This window comes from Notolabrus celidotus, chromosome 5, assembly GCF_009762535.1.
Source record: "Notolabrus celidotus isolate fNotCel1 chromosome 5, fNotCel1.pri, whole genome shotgun sequence".
Taxonomy (NCBI): domain Eukaryota; kingdom Metazoa; phylum Chordata; class Actinopteri; order Labriformes; family Labridae; genus Notolabrus; species Notolabrus celidotus.
In genome coordinates this window covers 19,101,067-19,120,101 of record NC_048276.1, presented here as the reverse complement: position 1 = coordinate 19,120,101, position 19,035 = coordinate 19,101,067, and the positions used below count along the sequence as shown (strand labels likewise).

At 39.1% G+C, this 19,035-nt stretch overlaps 1 protein-coding gene across 3 annotated transcripts in view; it reads left to right on the top strand.

Annotated features, from left to right (window-relative positions):
- The window catches only part of ncor1 (nuclear receptor corepressor 1), a 75,377-nt gene that overhangs the window by 16,971 nt on the left and 39,371 nt on the right, over positions 1–19,035 (top strand). For all 3 annotated transcript variants that reach the window (XM_034683924.1, XM_034683923.1, XM_034683925.1), the window contains exons 7-14: positions 1,886–1,942; positions 2,092–2,144; positions 2,828–2,894; positions 5,202–5,374; positions 7,373–7,463; positions 7,638–7,816; positions 7,928–7,982; positions 8,531–8,632. In XM_034683924.1, the coding sequence (XP_034539815.1) occupies positions 1,886–1,942; positions 2,092–2,144; positions 2,828–2,894; positions 5,202–5,374; positions 7,373–7,463; positions 7,638–7,816; positions 7,928–7,982; positions 8,531–8,632 (777 nt within the window). The remainder of the gene's footprint in view (positions 1–1,885; positions 1,943–2,091; positions 2,145–2,827; positions 2,895–5,201; positions 5,375–7,372; positions 7,464–7,637; positions 7,817–7,927; positions 7,983–8,530; positions 8,633–19,035) is intronic.

Genomic DNA, 19,035 nt, shown 5'->3' with positions numbered 1-19,035 from the left:
CTTTATTTCTATAGCACCTTTCATACATAATAACATGCAGCCCAAAGTGCTTCACAGAATAACAGAGAGACAGAAATCAACAGCAATGGTAAAATTATAAAAGGCAGGATTATAAATAAAATACTTAAAAATAAAATAAAATCAATACAGTAAAATTAATAAAATTAATAATAGTGGAAAGATAAGTTAAAAATAAGGTAGCGTTAACAAGATCAGATGAACACGAGAAATAAATAGATAATTACATTTACTTAATAATAAAAAAAATATGTAAAAAAATAAAATAAATGTAATTAAACTTAATTTTTATAAATAAGATAAATAAATGTTAAAAAAAGATTTAAATAATAATGATTAAAATAGTAATAAAAATAATAATAATAATGCAGTCCAGGGCTAAAATTAACTACTCCAAATTAAAAGCTCAATTAGAAAGGTAAGTCTTAAGTTTACTTTTAAAAACAGCGCTTTGTGTCTGTGTGATTATTGTAATGGAAGTTTAAACAAGGTGCAAAACTCAGTAGCTCTATCCAAACTTGGAAAATCTGCAATTATCTCTCTCCCAACAATTCTCGTCCCTCTCAAACTGTCCTATCAAGTAAAGGCAAAAAGTCCTGAAAATCACATGTCTGATTATACAAATGTAACAGGCGTTATGTTTGTGGCTACTCTTAGATCTGCAGGAATCCCATTCTGTTGTTGAAATATCCTGTTTTGTAAGCAGTGGTGCTAAACAGTAACTATGTTTGTATCACACATTTCCTCATTTGTTTTCCAAAACGTCTCTAAAAGTAAATCAGGAAAACATTGAACCAACAGTCAAGACCAGAGGCTGCCCTTACTATCTATATTTCAACTGAACAATTAGAAAATGATTGTGTGTGTGTGTTTTTAGAGGTCACTGTAGTTCACTTCTGTCAGACAGTGTTGTGGTAGGAGAGTGCTGAGACACGCCTTCCTTCTCAGTCAGCCATTAACCCTTCAGGCTGTGAGGCTGCTCCTGCAGCGTGCAAAGCATCAAATCTGGCAGCTGTGTACGCACTGATCCAGGACAACTGCCTTTGCTAGCACTGTTAATTATGCTACAGCGGATGCATTCTCTCCTCAGGTGTATTTATAGATGTGTTCTTGTGTTGTGGGTGCTCTCAGGCAGGTGAAGCTGTTCACTTATAAAACTGCATTGATACATTTCATAAGACCAGATTACAGCATCTGAAACTAATCACACAAGAGTTCTTCTTTTTCAGGACTTGTAGCATTTGTCTTAAGTGACTTATTTATTTAGGTGTTATTTAAAAGGACCATGCATATTAATTAACACTTCTGTAAATATGCCAGAATTAGCCAAAAGGCTAGTTTACATCCGTAGTCCCTTGCCTGATGTTAAAAAGGCTCCCTAAAAAGATCAAGATTAAACAAAGATAAAATAGAGTAAAATAAGATCAAAATAAGAAGGTAGAGGAGAAACCAAAACACAAACAAACAAACAAACAAAAAAGAGAAGAAAAGAAAAGTACAAATAGCACCAAACGATTAAAAATGACTAAAAGCTATATAAGGACATGATATGACAGACTTGAGTTGATGATTTTCCCTGATCTTTATTCGTACTATTTTAAGACAACACATCTTATCAGCAACCAAACAGGGAAGTTGAATTATTCATACAAGGGTTGAATGTTTTCAACCAGTGCCCTAGGTTTAAATACTTCCCCTTCTGTGCTGCACCACCAAGTTGTTTTTCTTTTCTGTAAACACCACAGTAAGCAACACTTACTGTATGTGATATTGATCAGTGGGTAAAATGTTTCGCTTTTGCTCACTTTGTTCCTCTTTTCTTTGTAAACCGTGTAAATAAATGAACTCTTCTTATTTTTTATTCTAGAAAAAAGCAGAAGAGGCCCATAAAATCCTGGAAGGCCTGGGTCCAAAGGTTGAGCTGGTATGTGATGAAATGCTTAAGACATTTTGCCCTTGAATGAGCTTTTAGGAAAGAGTCAATCTTAGCTCAGCAGCTTGTATACTGCTCCTCATCTACAAGATAATGACTAATCCTCCACTCTATCCTGGTCTGCTTTTCTCTTTTTTTAGCCCCTCTACAACCAGCCTTCAGACACCAAGGTGTACCATGACAACATTAAGACGTAAGTATCTGCATTTGTCACTTAGATTCACTTCATGAACATCTTTCGAGCAGGAAGTTACTAGCAGACATGATGTTCAGCACGCTAACAAGATAGGTAAGGCCTCAGCTTAGGACAGTGTTTGAAGTAATGCTGACAAACAAACCGATAATTCTGTCTAATCTGATTGCTGAGTCACCTGAATAGGCTGTCCTACTGACACCAAGGAGAGAAGGGAAGTGAGAGAGCGTGCACTTGTGTCTAAAGCTAAAAGTTTTATTTGTGGGGTTGAAGGCCACACTGTCAAGGATCAAACCCTTATCAGTGTGTACTATGAGAGCAGCCCATCTGGCTCAGCCTGTTATCAGGACAGAGACCATCTCTGTGTGAATCTGCTGTACAGACCACACTCCCAGGGTCAGCTCTCTCACTTCTCTCCCCCCTGCAGCCACCATCATGTGTAAACACAACAGTTCCCAGTAATTTGTACCACTCACACTAAAGATAAATAACAATATGTTCAGACCAATTTCCCTTCATCCTGAGGGTCTGTTCTCTGCTGAAATAATAGCTTTCTGGCGGGCATTACTTTTATAAATGTTATGCATCTTCTAATACTTCCTGGTAAAAGTCACAATCATTTTCTTTAAAAGCAAATATCTTCATACCGTCTATTTTAGTGAACCGTTTTTGTGCTCTTACAGGAACCAAGTCATGAGGAAGAAGCTGATTTTGTTTTTTAAGAGGAGGAATCACGCTCGCAAACAAAGGGTAAGTGTCCCGCCCTGCTGTAAGGAAAGCATTGAGGAAACTCTGGACACAACATCAGCTGCACCAACCCGTCCTGTGGTCATTAGAACCTAAATGTTTTCACCCAGATGCCCCTCACTGAGAAGGGGACACATTTTTATTTGTAAAGGCACATCATGAACTTTGTTGCAATTCAACAATCTGAAATGTTTCTTAGTTTTTACATTAAAAAGTTTGTAGAAGACAGACACGAGACAGGCCCTGTGTCTTGCACACAAAGAAACAAAACAGTTTTAAGATTACTCATAACTCAGTTTCACTCCATAATTTAGCTATTAATCTGTTGAAAACTGTTGTCTGTAGTTGTTTGAATATCCATATAGTTTTATATTTTAGTTAAATAAATGCTACAACTTGGAAAATCAAAATCTAACTCTTACTTGACATAAAAAATTAGTGGATCACCCAAACAGTGCTGGGTGATTCAACCATAAACAAACAATGTTCTTTCTTTTCTCGTGTGATTCAGGATTTAAATCCAGTTGATACTTTTAAAAAGTGTTTTGGGGTTAGCCACACTGCCTCGTGGTTTATTAATGTGTGACTCTTCTTCTTGAAGTTTCCTCTGACTTGAGATAAACTTAAAGGAGGTTGGTGGTTTGACTAAGGTCTAGTGCTACGAAACCGAGGTGACGTTCCTGGGACAGGACACATGTCATTTCGGTCTGAGAGGAACTCTTGTATTACTATGAATTATCCAGAGCTCAGGTAGTTGCAGTCGGCTTCACACCAAAGTCACAGCAAGTTTCCCAGAAGGAGGCATGAAGTCTGAACCAGATTTCATGCTGATCTATTCAGTGATTGTCGATAAATTCAGCTCAAAATACAAATGTCAAGTTAATGCAGGAAAAGTCAGGAAATCTCCAAAATCAACAGGCGATTCCCTGCGGAGCAGAAACGCCTACAATATTTCACGGTAGTCTGTTCAATAGTTTTCTTCCAGGAGGAACTGGGATGGGAACTGAATGACCGACATTGCCATCCCTAAATCCACAGTGCTTATAGAGCTATTGAAAAAAACCCTGGTGTATTTAAAGAACAGGAAGACAGGCCTTGGTTTCCCCCGTTTGTTGAGAAGTATTGTGCAGGCCCAGCGCTGCTTTTACAGGCAGCATACAAATAAATACAGTTTCATCAAAGAGCAGATCTGAGAAATACTCTCTTATCATTGGATTAGATATTTCAGAATCACCCCATGTTGGGGCACTTGGCTTCTTTTTCCTCCACTGGATCAGTGAGTCCCACCTTTTCCCTGTCAGGGTCAGACAGACCTGATCGACCCTGAACAATGGCAGAGTGCACATGGCCTCATGCCAAGAGGAAGGTGAATTGTTTGTCTCTCGCTGCAAAGTAGAAACCAGGCTGTATTCAGCTCCAAATTCAAGAGTCTCTCCACATCCTCACTGAGAATATTAACCCTTAAACCTCTGGAAATCAGCTGGTTTAGGGAATATTTTTTATTGTAGCATTCAGATCCAGATAGTTTTACAACCTCTCCTCCAGGCTTAAAACAACCAGATAGTTATAAATAAATCTAATTAAAAACATACATGTTACATTTAAGGACAGATTGATGTGTAGGTTTATGTAACAAAATAGTAATGAGCTTTTAAGAGGGTTTTGTAATCAGAATTGTTGCATCAGAACAAACTGTGCCCGGGCTGGGACACTGAATTAGGCAACATGAAAGACGGACAGAGAGCCACAACAAACACACCCAGTTCCTGAACAGCATGTACTCGCTCAACTCTGCGAGCAAGTTTCTGCAGCCCGTTGTGTTTTATTTGTTGTCATGTAACCTTCAAGAGATTAACAGCGACACTGACTTGACTGTCAGGTTGATTTGACATATTAAATATGCAATGATGCACTTGGGTTCACCTGCAGACCGCAGGAACCAGACATGTCACAGCTGTTGCTGCTTTGTAGCCCACTGGTTAGATTTTAATTATTACTGTATTTATATCTACTTCACTATGTTTTATATCATCTGCACCTCTAACAAATCTTAAACCAGAGCATTTGTTTAACCTTGTTTATTTAGTATAAGTTATTTCTTTGTTTTAAGTCACCTATAAATAATTGATGGAAACAAAAGATCTCGACTCCCTCTCAGTTGTTCCAGGTTGTATTTGGGCATATGAAAATATCAACTCCCTCATGATACACATATTGCTTGTGGATATTTTGGCAAAAAGTTCTTTTGGCTCTCACTTGCGGTGATGGATGCCCACTCCAACTGTAGCATTTTCCATTCTGTGCACTCAGGAACAGAAGATCTGCCAGCGCTATGACCAGCTGATGGAGGCGTGGGAGAAGAAGGTGGAGCGAATGGAGAACAACCCCAGACGCAAAGCCAAGGATAGCCGAACACGGGAGTACTACGAAAGGCAGTTCCCTGAGATCCGCAAACAGAGAGAGCAGCAGGAGCGCTTCCAGAGGTAACAGCCTCCACCTGTGATTGGTCGTTGGGCTGTGGTTTGTTGTTGGTTCAGAAACAGAAACTGATACACATGACACCCTTTCCTCACAGGCTTCCCTTTTTGTTCTACTTAGTATAGTTGTTAACGCTGGATTGATTAGACTTTGTTTTCATACTGGCTGTTGCATTATTATGTGCAGCTTTAGGAATTATTTTCTCATTTTTGATGAAGATATCAACCGACAAAACAATTACAGCAGCTGCAGATTAATTGTTGGTCCATTACCTCTAGCTGGGCTGAGCAACTTAATAGAAATCACAAGAGATAGTTGATTCTAAAAAAATATCCAATTAGAAAAACATCACAGCCAAGATGAAAGACGAAAAAAGGATACATAGAATAATGAGTTAACAAGTAAAAATAAGCAAAAGTGAAGACAAACGGGTCAAGTCCATTTACAGAGGAGATACCCTCATCCATGTCTGCACTCAAGGCACACATACAAATAAACATACAAACCCAAAGCTGCACCATCTCCCCACGGACATCAACACAAACTGCAAATGCATTATTCCATACGCCACTAAGACCAGTAGGAATGTTCCCATTAGTATAACAATTACCGGCAGACAAAGAGACAAAGCATTCTGAAAGTAAATGTAGACAGGCTCATGGTTAGACACACATGAACATGTCCTTATATTTACAGTAGGAAGTAAAGTGGTTGAAGAGACTATCTTTTTCAAAGATCCTACGAAACATCAGAGTAAAATCTACGACTGCGGCCCAGGTGGTAAATCTTTTCTTTTCTTGTTAGATTTTCTTTTATTTAATCAAATGTAAAAGGATATTCAACAAATAACCAAATATTGCATCTAAACCATAATTCTTACGGCATCTTTGATTAAGCAGCTGTTGTATTTCTTACACAGACACATCTCAACTTTATTTATGTAGCACCTTTCATACATAAAAACATGCAGCCCAAAGTGCTTCACAGAACAACAGAGAGACAGAAACCAACAGCAATGTTAAAATTATAAAAGGCAGGATTATAAATAAAATAAAATCAATACAGTAAAATTGATAAAATAAGTAATGGTTGAAAGAAAAGTTAAAAATAATGTAGTGTTAAGAAAATCAGATGAATACAAGAAATAAATAGATAAATATATTCAAATAATAAAAAAATAATAGAATGATTGTCTGCTGGAAGATGAACTGTCTTCCTGTCTTAATCAATGCTTTTGTACTGGCACTATTCCCTTTATCTGCTTGATACTATAAAAGAACAGATTATTTTTTTTACCAGAGAATGTCAGTGTACCTGAAGTGAGTGAGCTCTTGCCTTTCTCTCCATTAGTAACCTTTTTTACTTGCTCCTCAGCGAGGACTGAAGGATCAACTTTGTGTGATGAGGAGATCAAAGATGTAGGGACTGTAGAGAAATAAATTTTACTTCAGAGGTCTTTTGGTGCATTTGTAATGTCAAAAAGAAGCAACACAGTTATTATAATAGTATCCTCAATGTTGCGTGGTCAGATATCACTCAAAAGGAGAACACTAGATGGTGTTCAGTGGCCTGTTGGGCAGAGACTCCGGCTTTATGGGTGCCTCTGGGAATGGTGGGGGACAGGATTGGGGTCCTGCGTCTGATTGTTCCTGGCGCTCTGTTTTGGTGCTTTCTTTCAAATCTCCAAGTAAGAGTTTGCATGTCAGTGCTGTTTATTAAAACTGCTAGACTGTGAAGGAGGAAGCAAGTAATAAGTGGTGGAACAGACTCTTTTATTCAGTAATAATGGGTACAATGATTCTGTTTGTTCACAGACATTCAAATGTTCCATAACTTCTCTCTTTTTAGCAACTTGACTCCGGTTTTCTCAGGAAACGATAAAAATCATGTTAATTCTACATTTTATTTCTCTTAAAAGGGTGGATATTGCCTGGAACTGCCCACAAGTTTAATGTGAGGTTTTTAATAGATTTCTTAGAAGCTGTGTCTTTTTTTTTTTGCAGGGTTGGACAAAGAGGAACCGGCCTTTCAGCAACAATCGCAAGAAGCGAGCACGAGATTTCTGAAATCATCGACGGCCTCTCGGAGCAGGAGGTGAGTGTGATTTTCAACGACAGTGATATGTATGACATAAGCTCACTATCACTTATAAAACCAGCCTTAATACATATAATCAAAACAATTGTAAAGGCAGGTAGCAGATCTAAAGATTTATTGAACAAAAGAGTCTGTGTTTATTGGCGTAACAATGCTGTCCATGTTTCACAGAACAATGAGAAACAGATGAGACAGCTGTCTGTCATCCCTCCCATGATGTACGACTCCGAACAGAGGAGAGTGAAGTTCATCAACATGAATGGCCTGATGGACGACCCAATGAAGGTGTACAAAGCCCGGCAGTTCATGAATGTTTGGACAGAGCATGAAAAGGAGATCTTTAAGGAGAAGTGAGTTTTTGTTTTCTATCCCTTTGAGTCTGTGGCTCAGATATTGATTCTAACGCCGCCTCAGGCTTTCACTAATTCATAATTAACACATTACATCTTTTTTTATTCTAGGTTTGTCCAACACCCCAAAAACTTTGGCCTGATTGCATCGTATCTGGAAAGAAAGGTACTGCTTGTATTTTCAATGTCCCTTTTTGGAAAGGGGCATCTGTTTGGCTTAGTGGTTAAATTGTGTGTCTCATATCCATGTCCACAGAGATGTCCCTCAAGTGGGCTGCTCGGGGTGATTCCAACCCTCAGCTGCATGTCGTTCCCCACTCTGTCTCTGTGAGGGATAAACGCCCCAAGATAAACTTTTTAAAAAGGGTCTAATTTTAAAATTAATAGCAGAACTATTACTGTTTTTTTTTCTAGTGTGGGCTCAATATAAAACTCACCTTTACAAAGTCAGACACACAAAAACTATTTGTGTTTTTTTTTAAGTATAAAAAAAAATTATATTCTTCCAAACTTTTTTTACTATAAAGTCACAAACACATGTTGAATAAATAGAAATATATGTGAAAAGAAGATTAATACATAAGATGTACATATTAATGCCCAACCGTACTTCTTAACGGGGACAATATTTACAATAAAACAAACATATTCTTGGCCATGTTGCCTCCAGTTTCAGTGTCTGTTACGATAATAACACACCGTCTTTGGTTCCAGTGTGTTGCTGACTGTGTCCTTTACTACTACTTGACCAAGAAGAACCACAACTACAAGACGCTGGTGAGACGAAACTACGGACGACGGAGAGGGCGCAACCAGGTAAATGTTAAACTTAATGACATGTTTTTTGACTGTTTGTTCCTCATGCAGCCGTCAACATGCTGTTCGTTTCCTCTTTGCTCTAAAGTTCAGTTCAGTGATTGAACTCTGAAATAAAACAGAAATATTTACGGGGTGTTTGCAGTGGAAACATCCTTGTCAGGTGACGGTTGGATTTGTGTGTGTGTGTGTTCACATGCTAACTGTGCAGCATCAAGTTCGTCTCACCCCTTGCCACACCTGTTTCGTGTCTCCCTGTCAGCCCGTGTAACAGATACATGCCTAGAACGTATATCACACATGTGCCACACCTCGCTATAGTATCAGGTGCTGAGGATTTGTCCTCGACATTCCTGACATTATTTACAGGCTAGACTGACTCTAGGGATAGGACGCAGAGTGGGCCTCTTACCTCCTAGGAGTGTTGTAGTACTTGAGACCGGTCTTATTTCAGGTCTCGGTCTCGTCTCAGAATTGAAAGCATTTTTACTCGGTCTCGGATTGGGCGAACTTTGTTTTGTATATCAAGACCGGTCGAGACCACCACTGATGCACTCTGTGTCAACACCTATAACCCATCAGATAAAAACACCTCAAATATTATCTAAAGAAGAAAAAAATGCACACAACTAATTTAGAAAAGAAAGACTCAACAAAACCCTTCGATCTTCTACCTCGCCTGAGATCACAGGCAACAGAAAACACCGTTTTAACTCTCATCACAAGCAAATGTTTAACTAACGATGACAAAAACAAAAATAAAGGAGTCAAAAGTCTCACAGCAGGTCAAAAGAAAGGAAACAAAGATCAAACCAAACCTTGTTTGTTGCTGTTGATTGTATTTAAAGCAAACTTAAATAAAATAAACAGAAGTCTTTTATTTTCTTAACTCTCATGATGATATTTCATTGATATATATGGTCTTGGTCTTGTCTCGGTCTTGATCCCTATATGTCTTGGTCTTGGACATGTCTTGGTCTCGGTGGATGTGGTTTTGACTACAACACTACCTCCCAGTCAAATGTTGATACTAAATGAATGGTCAACTGTTAGCGCCCCACAGGCCAGGAGCACCTCTGGTAAAAAAAAACAAAAAAAACCTCTGGTTTTTCTTGCCTTTATTGCTTTGCATCATGTGTGTATATTGCTGCACATTTGCTGTTACTCCAGTTAAACCGTCTTTTTGCTGAAAGTTCTCATTGTTGTCTTTTTTTTACTGTGCACATGGTTTTGACTTTGCTTTCTTCTCTGCATTTGCAGCAAGTTTGTGCTATGAGGATTGTTCAAGTTGTTGCAGCCACTTTACAGCTTTATTATTATGAAAATTGTTATGCCAAAGTACTATTAACAGACTTTAAGTACAGATATATTATTATCGGGGCTTCCAGAGGTGGAATTGTTGTCACGATCACTGAAGAGTTTGAGCGCAACAATGCTTATAAATACGCGTAATTAGCATAAACTCTCAGTGGACGGTCAAGATTTCACCAAGAGGCAACCTCCGGTCTAAAAATATGAGTCCAATTGGAAGTGCTAAAAGCTGCAGTTCATCGAGGATCTCCTTGAGGCTGGCTCCGGAAGTGCCGGAGGTCACATACACATGAATGGGAAAAAGCTGATCTTTACAGCAGAAATAAACATGTTTACAGCCTGGTACAAAAGATGAGTGTAGTCTGGATAGCTAATTTCTCGATGTCCTCTCACTGTACAGGGGATGAATTTTTTTCTAGCGCGGCAATTTTGAAGATATTGAGATTACGAGTCTTCCAATGAGAGGCACAGCTTACTGTGGGAACACTGCAGCTGTCGGCTAGGAGGCTCAAACTCCGCCTCTTTACGTCACACTGGTTCCACAGCAGCAATTTGGCTGCCGCCGACGATTGGCCTCAAACAGCTCTTCAGAAACAGATGGGTGACGTCACGGATCCTACGTCCATATTTTATACCATCTATGGATTTCACTAGCTGTGCGTCACTGTTAGCGCTATAACACCAGTGAGTCAGGTATTTTTTGCAATGAGGCTCATTTGCGTAGAACAGAGCATTTCTTTCTCCAGATGAATGCATAATGCCTCAATTAAATGTATGCAAACAACACTGGCACACAGAAACACTATTTACTTGGGGGTGCAGTTTGTGGATAATTTAAAAGCAAAACAAGGCCCCTGTTTATATCTGAAGATTTAAGTTATGTGCTTCTGAACATTGTCAAAGGCACGCTCATTATTTGACAATTTTCAGACGCCGTCACTGAAGTTACAGAGAAAATAATCAGCAGATAAATCAGTAATGATATAATGATCGTTGACTGCTTAGTTTGAAATCCATTTGAAACCACACAGTCACATGATTAAGATTTACTGTTAGAATAGAACAAGATTAGACATATTCTTACTCTCACAGGGGAGACGAGAGGTCAGACGAGGCAAAGTGGAACATTCAGAACATTGAGAAACACGCACACACACACACCCTGTTTGGGTGTGTGTGTGTGCAATTCAACTTTTTCCTTTCTCTTAAAATGTGTCACGCTAAACCAAATGTGACAGAAGAGCTTCAACAGTTGAACTGAAATCAAAATGTTTTTTGTTGTTGCTGACAAAGAAGGACACATTTGAAGACATGGTGACTTCACTGTTGCTGTTGTTTCATCTTGTCGCTCCACAGAAATGTGTTTGTCACAGCGTAAACACAAAGACAAACTGGAGCCAACTTTTCATGTGAACTTTTATGGACTACGCATTGACACTATCGTTATACGCTGTTGTTGTTAAGAGATTGTGTAGGTGTTTTTTTTGTCATTCTTATATCTGACTTAAATTCATCTCCAAAAAGGTGCACCATCTCACAACTCCACACTGGGTGCAATTAAATATTAATTTCAGTCAGTGTGCTGTGGATGTTTTCTCTTCCCCAGCTTCTCCCTCCTTCACTGATGCCACAGTCCCGTACAGGACATTCTGTCTCCGCGTGCATCTGTGGGGGGGACACAGTGGGCTGATTGTGGACTGCTTCTTTTACATAGGAGGAGTTGAAGGTCACGAGAGTTCACGATTACATCTTGAACACAATAATGGTTCTTCTCACTTTACAAAGTGACTGGTACAATACTTGATGGGTGACTCTACCCTTGTGAGCTGTCCAGTTGAGTTGGGTTCATAGTGTAGATGGAGCCACCAGCTGTTGACAGAGGACTTGTTCATTGCTCTGACACAGAGTGCCACGTAAGTGATGGAAACGTCTTTTCAGTTTTAACACTACATATGAAACAGAGATTTCTCTGACTTGTCACTTCTGTAAGATGGTCTCTTTGATTCTCTTCAGATTCAGGTCTGTTGTTCAGAAGCCAGAGCTTTGTCAAGACCTCCCTGTGTTGTTAAGAATAAAGACTAAAAGTGAGTTTGAGTTGAGGAAGTTGGAATCATGGACATCACAGCGTAGTGGATGTCCGTGAAGCCACTTGTAACTTTGTACCAGTAATGATATAAGTGTCGCAAATGTTTAAGTTATAGCCTTAGATGTGGGTGCAGGATTTCGGTTAGTACGCTGGGCTGCATCGGTCTCATTTATGATGGCCACCCTAAAACAGAAGCCTACACAGCAAGCAAGTTTCACGAGCATTGTATCAATAGAGTCGTCTCCACCGTGAAAGCAAAGGAGCCTGTAGTTGAAACCTATTAAAATAGTGAATAAAGCAGTTTAATGTTAAAAAACAGCATCTATTAATGCTTAACGCTCTTCAGCATACATAGGAGACGGGTTCAGAAACTGTTCTACAGAATAGTTTGGTTTTTTTCAAAAATATATTTATTGTGTTTTATATGACAAGACAAATACTAATGGTACAATTGACATAAAATGTACATTATACCAACAACATAATCCCTCCTAATAAATAAATGAAAACGAGTAAAATACAATAGAATAATATATGAATAATAAAATAAAAAAATAAATAAAAAAAGGCAAAAAATAAAATAAGCAAATACACAACACAGCACCATTTTTCAATTAATTGGCTTCGTAACGTCTGAGAAATTCAATTAAAGGTGACGAAATTTCTTGAAATTCCCCCCTCCTTTCCCCTGACAATATAAGTAAGTCGTTCCAAGTTCTACAGAATAGTTTGTTCCAATAGTCTTGTCTTTTTGTTTTAGTCACATTGAACTACACAATGAAGGAAATTGTTTTAATTCTCAGTTAAATAACCTTCATCATCTGTAATTCTTTTTCTGTATACAAAGGGTTAAACCCAAGCCAAGCCTCAAAACAGTCATGTCTCATCGATACAGGATGAGTAGTGTACAGCTGTCATTTTCTAAAGTCGTGCTTTCACACTGGCATCTGCTCCAATTCACCAATCTAGATATTGAATCTGGTCTCGGAGAAGAACACTGTTATTGTAGCCTCTCGAGCTGCTGGTGTGACTGCACAACAGCAGTTTGGAGAAATTGTAGTGAGTCATTAGAGAGAGAAGGAAGAGGACTGAGTGAGCAAAAGCAACAGCAGAGGAATGTAGGGCGAGCGAGTGAAACTAAGTGAAAAAAACCCTCAGTGAGACCGAGTCAGCGCTGGCAGCTTATCCGCTGAGTGTGTGTTGTTTTTTTTTTTCTTTTCCATTTCCTCTCTCTTCGTTTCCTCTGAGAGCCTGAGAGAGAGAGAGAGAGAGAGAGAGAGAGAGAGCGAGAGTGAGCGAGCGAGAGCGAGACATAGAGAGAGAGAGAGAAAGAGAGAGAGAAAATCGCCCCTCTCTAAATAGACTGAGATGGTACAGTCCGGCCATCTGACAGGCCCAAAAAACTCTCTGTGCTGCTGTGAGTGCCAATCAAAGAGGAGTGCTCGCAGGGATTACCTTGGGTGACCCTGCATAGATTAGTGCGTGCATGTGAGATGGACAATTCTTTGGGCGGCTTAAGCGGCCTGATGACACGCTTTCCCGGAATATGTGCGGCCGTGCCGTGGCCCGGCAGCCCTTCTAAGGAGCTCTGCTATGGTGCTGTCCTGCCCCTCTCCTGCTACCGTTACCACTGCCATGGAAGTACCGGAGGGTAAACTCACATTTCCAACAACAGTAAGCTGTGGCTCACAGCAGCGCAAACGGGTTTTTATGACCAGCAAATGAGCTTGCAGGTATGTTGCTCGCTTGTTAGGGCAGTTTTTGCCATTGTTACCACACTCGCTCAGTTTCTTTCTCCTGTATCTTCTTGTTTCTTGCCTGTGTCGTACTTTGTCTTGCTCTGTTGCTTGGACAGTTGGCTTCTTAGACTTCATCATTACTGAAGGATTGAAGGCAGTCAAACTCTGCTTTTTTAGGGTAGTTTTTCCACGGACATGTGTGGACATGGTTTTAATTGAACTGTCAAAACCAAGGCTGTGTTGGAATGCATGCATGAATGTGTTCAACTTCAAGCTAAGAGTTTGGAGATTAGCCAAGAGGATACGCAAAAATGAGTTTTAATCTCCAAACATATTGTAGAGTCAGACACACTGACAGGGTGATGGCATTTCTTCAAACTTTGCAGAATGTGTTTGCAAAGTCAACAGAATGTTGCACTAAATGAATATTTGACTCAGCTTTTAAACACTCATGAAAAACTCATAAAGACAACAATGAACTCCGAGCTCAAAGGAAGCACTCTTGTGAAAACTCACACAGGCTACACTCTCACTCTGTCTACAACAGAGCTACTGCTTACTTTCAGATGTAAAACTTTCCCCTGAATACCTCATCCTGTTCTAGTGTCTTCTCGCTCATGTTTCCTTAGTCTTTGACAACACAGCATGTGTATATATGTGTCAGCTTCAAGCTCCGCCCACTGAGAAAAATAAAAGCCCTGACAATACAGGGTCTCTTTCAACATATTAGAGTAGTTTCTTTTGTATTTGTACCCCACTATTGAATTGCAGGTCCCTTTAGAATCTGACATAATTCAGTATAAGATCATCTTAGAATCAGAATCAGCTTTATTGGCAAGGTATGCTTGAACACACAAGGAATTTGACTTTAGTAAACTGTGCTCTCTTTGTACAAAGGCATGAGACTAAGGCATGCAAAAAAATATATAAATATAATAATAATAACATTAACTATAAACACAAAAAGAACAGCACATAGGCATGACTAATATGTACAGGCTAAAAAATAATATGATAATAGTGCAGTGGTGAGTAGTGCAGAGGTAGTTTTACATTAAAAGAGTATAGTAGGTGATAGTTAAATAATACAAAATATTTTTAAAAAATTATAAAAAAAATAAAATAAAAAATATAGTGAAAATATTGCTGTTGCCCATGAATCTTATATATAATTTGTGACAACTCGCTTGTATTTATTCAAGGCTTTTCCATGACCCCATAGAATGTGATGTGATGTGATGTGATGGTGACAGGTTTGGCTTATCAGTGTTCAAAGCTGTCAATGAGGGTCAGACCTAAGGGACTTTAACTGACCACAGGGCGTAACATTTCATATTTCTTTCCAAATTAGACGTTCTAGCTCTGAACCCGGGCCAGTAGTCGTTAATAAAGGGATAAACCCCTTTATCTGTTATTGGTCACATGAGGAGACCCAAACAAAGACGTGGAACAAAAAAGTGAATGCTGCTAGAAAAGGCAAAGGTCGGAATGATGTTTTCTTTACTGCTACTGCTGCGGCAGGAAAGAAACATTTGACCAGAGAGGTCCCTGAAGTCTGATTTCATCGAATGCTTGACAAAAACACCAACGATTTCAAGACATATCACACGTTCATCAACAGAGCAGAACACTGATAGAAGTCTAGAGGAAGTGTTTGTAGCATTAGCAAAAAAGAGAGATCCACAGTTGGAAAAATGTCTGATATTTCACAAGGTTCTGTTTGGTGGAAGTGTTTCAAATATTCAAAGTTGGAAAGTGATGATCCAGAGACATTATCTAACACAAATAAGATGGGCGGATACTTTTATCTCTCTTATATTATTTATGCAAAGCAAAGGTCTTGAGACCTCCTTTATTAAGTGAAAAGTTAATTCAGCAGCTGAGTTGATCTCATTGGTTTAAAGCATCAGTAGGAGCAGTTATTCTGCTGCAGAGCTCACAGTAACCACGGTAACTGTGGCCAATGCTTTTCATTTTGGCTTTCCCTTTTTTCTGGTATTTTTGACAGAAAATGGATCCAGTAAGAGCTTTTAGAGTTAATGTGTCCATCAGCTTGATAGTGCATTTTTCTTTTCAAATTAAATGTGAGCTACACACCCCTTTGATTGATGCTGAATATTCATAGCTGTATTCCTTTTTCTTGATCTTCTCCTTTATTTTTGATAAGATGGGTTATGAGACTGTTTTAAAGACACTTTCTTAGCAGCAGTAACTGTGATGAAATGCTACGTAATAGTTGCTGCTTTATAATAATCGAGTTGATTTTTAATTTCCTCTTTTTGCCATTTAAACGTCTAGAAGACGGAGTGAGAGATTCCTCTGCTGGCCTCAGTTCTGTGGTAGGAAAAGGAAGATTGACTTGTGGCTCTGTCATTTCCTAAATCAAACAGCACTTGTGAATCAGCAAAAGAGGGGAGAAATTAAAACTCTTAAAATATTCAAGCCAGGTCAGGCAAGAGCTTCATTTAAAAAACACTGAAGAACCACAGAACCACAGGGCCTCATTGACTTTGGGAGAACATCTGTGTGGAGGCTCTTTACACAGTGTGGGAGAAGAGGCAGGAATGCCACTGCTCCTGACTCCAAAGCAAACACGCACTGCGTTCCCCGACCCAACCAGAACAGCATCTCACTGAACAACATGTATAAGTAGAACAACCCCCAAACCGACTAGTCTTCTGTAACAAGCTCCCTTAAGCATACTCTGCAAACTTCTGTAGGCAGGAAATGAGTCAAGAGTGAAAGTTTGAAATAGCATCCTCTGCATACGTCATTATGCAGTTAGAGCTCTCATTCAGTAGGGCTTTCCCTAAAGGGCAAATGTTTCTGCATCATCACACTATACTGTAGATCTCAGTGGTGATGCTGGATTGAGCCCATGGATTCCTACGCATCTGGCTTGGGATGCACCTCATCTTCCCCATGAAGAGTGATATACTGAGAACCTTCCGCGGCACGGTAGTATAGCTACAAAGCCCCAAATGTTTACTCAAAAGCCCCAAAACTTTCAGGCTATTAAGAAAGATATAGATTTGTTACACTACAAATGAATGCAAATGTATTGACCATAATCTGCTGTCTGCAAAGAAATGTATTGCGAAAAACTGGAAAGACACTAACAGACCCAGTACCACCCATTGGTTAAATCCATAGACTGTATAAAATATGGACGTAGTATCCGTGACGTCACCCATCTGTTTCTCAAGAGCTGTTTTGAGGCCAATCGTCGGCGGCAGCCATATTGCTGCTGTGGAGCCAGTGTGACGTAAAGAGGCGGAGTTTGAGCCTCCTAGCCGACAGCTGCAGTGTTCCCACAGTAAGCTGTGCCTCTCATTGGAAGACTTGTAATCTCAATATCTTCAAAATTGCCGCGCTAGAAAAAAATTCATCCCCTGTACAGTGAGAGGACATCGAGAAATGAGCTATCCAGACTACACTCATCTTTTGTACCAGGCTGTAAACATGTTTATTTCTGCTGTAAAGATCGTCTTTTTCCCATTCATGTGTATGTGACCTCCAGTACTTCCGGAGCCAGCCTCAAGCGGATTTTCGATGAACTGCAGCTTCCGCATTGGACTCATATTTTTAGACCGGAGGTTGCCGCTTGGTTAAGTCAGATGTTGTCAACCCTCCCATTAGAAAAAAATAACATACATCCAGAGAGCCAAAGAACATGATTTTAAAAAATGTGGAAACCCTTCATTGATCATCATTATTATTATTGAAAAAACAATCCAACACTGCAGTCCCAAAATCCATGTAGAAATACTTTCATTTTGTCTTAATATATGCCAACTGACCTTGATTTGATTCCTTCAAATTGAATAGCATTGTTTGATTTAGAGAAGCTTGGTTCATTCTATTGTTTTTTTTAAATTATTTTTCTTTAATTTCTGTTTAGTTGTTATTGTCTTGTTTGTCCATTTGTTAAACCTTAAAATACAGCCATACAGCTGTGAAAGTGGAAAAAGATTAATGATAAAGCTGTGTTTTTGTGGTCATAAACTTCAATAAAAAAAACTGGCAAAAAAAAAAAAAAAAGATATAGCTCCATGTCACCCCTTATCTGTCCTTAGGTTAGCAGATGTGCTTGTAGCGGAGAGACAGTGATGTGATCATGGTTTTTTGTAGAGAGCGTAATCAGCTGCGTGTGACTGTCAGAAAACGCTGCACCCCGTGTCTTCTTCAGGGCACTTACAGTATTTGTGAGAGTATGTTAGTAGGAAAATACAGTGCTTGTCATATCATCACACAGTCAGAGAAGCCAATCTTTGGGCCAATTTGCCTGTTTGTTGCTGCTGAGTGTTGTGATGGATAGTAAGAAAAACAAGCAGGTGATGAAAGGAACCCTGCTGTGCCATCACTTTCTAATTTACTAAACAACCTTTTATTAAAACACTCCAGAAAGTGCAATGGCTTCTTGCAACTGTTGGTTGATATTTTTTCCCCTGAATAAACAAAACGAAACGAAACGAGAAGCCTTGGGGGATTCAAAATGAAGTAATTTGTGTTCATCTAGTTCTTACAGATATTTTGTAAGCTGGCTGAGTTCTTACTTCTTCATCTGTGTTTGTTGTAAACATTTTTCAAAGTGACAAATTTCCTAGTTTGAATAGAAATTTTAATTCCATCTAATCAACTAGTCTGATGGTAAGAAAACCGTGTATATTGAGCACAGTAATTTGAAGATGTCCAAACATACCATACAGTCTCTGGTTAAAACTAGCCGTTTAATGACAGTCATGATGTGTTATCGTCGCAGAACAAGCTAGCACAGCTTAGTTTATCGTGTTTCCTGAACAAGTGGTGAAGGGTTCACGTTTGAATATGTCCTCTTGTACTCTTCATGGGTTCGTCTGTTTGCTGTCTCTTGGTTGTTCACTGCTACTACACTAAATCCCACAGGCAAAAACAGTCATTTGACTTCACTGAATTTATAGAACAAGTTTAGTATGGCCAGTTGTTACTTTTTGGATTAAAAATACAAAATCTGATAGTTTAGTTTAGTTTAGTTTATTTATTATTCATCGTGTCATCCACCGAAAGGTGCGCAGCCCATATGGACTTACAAGACACTACAGAAACAAAACAAATAGGAGCAACAACATAAGGAGAAAAAGAAGAGAGCAGTTACTTACTGCATGCTGACTCCATGTCCAGCAATGACCTAAAATAATTAAAAAGCATAGTGGTACACTTCAGACATTTGATAGTGACAACAACTAAATCGGACATAGAGTGTGCTCCTATGCTGCTGAACAGTATTC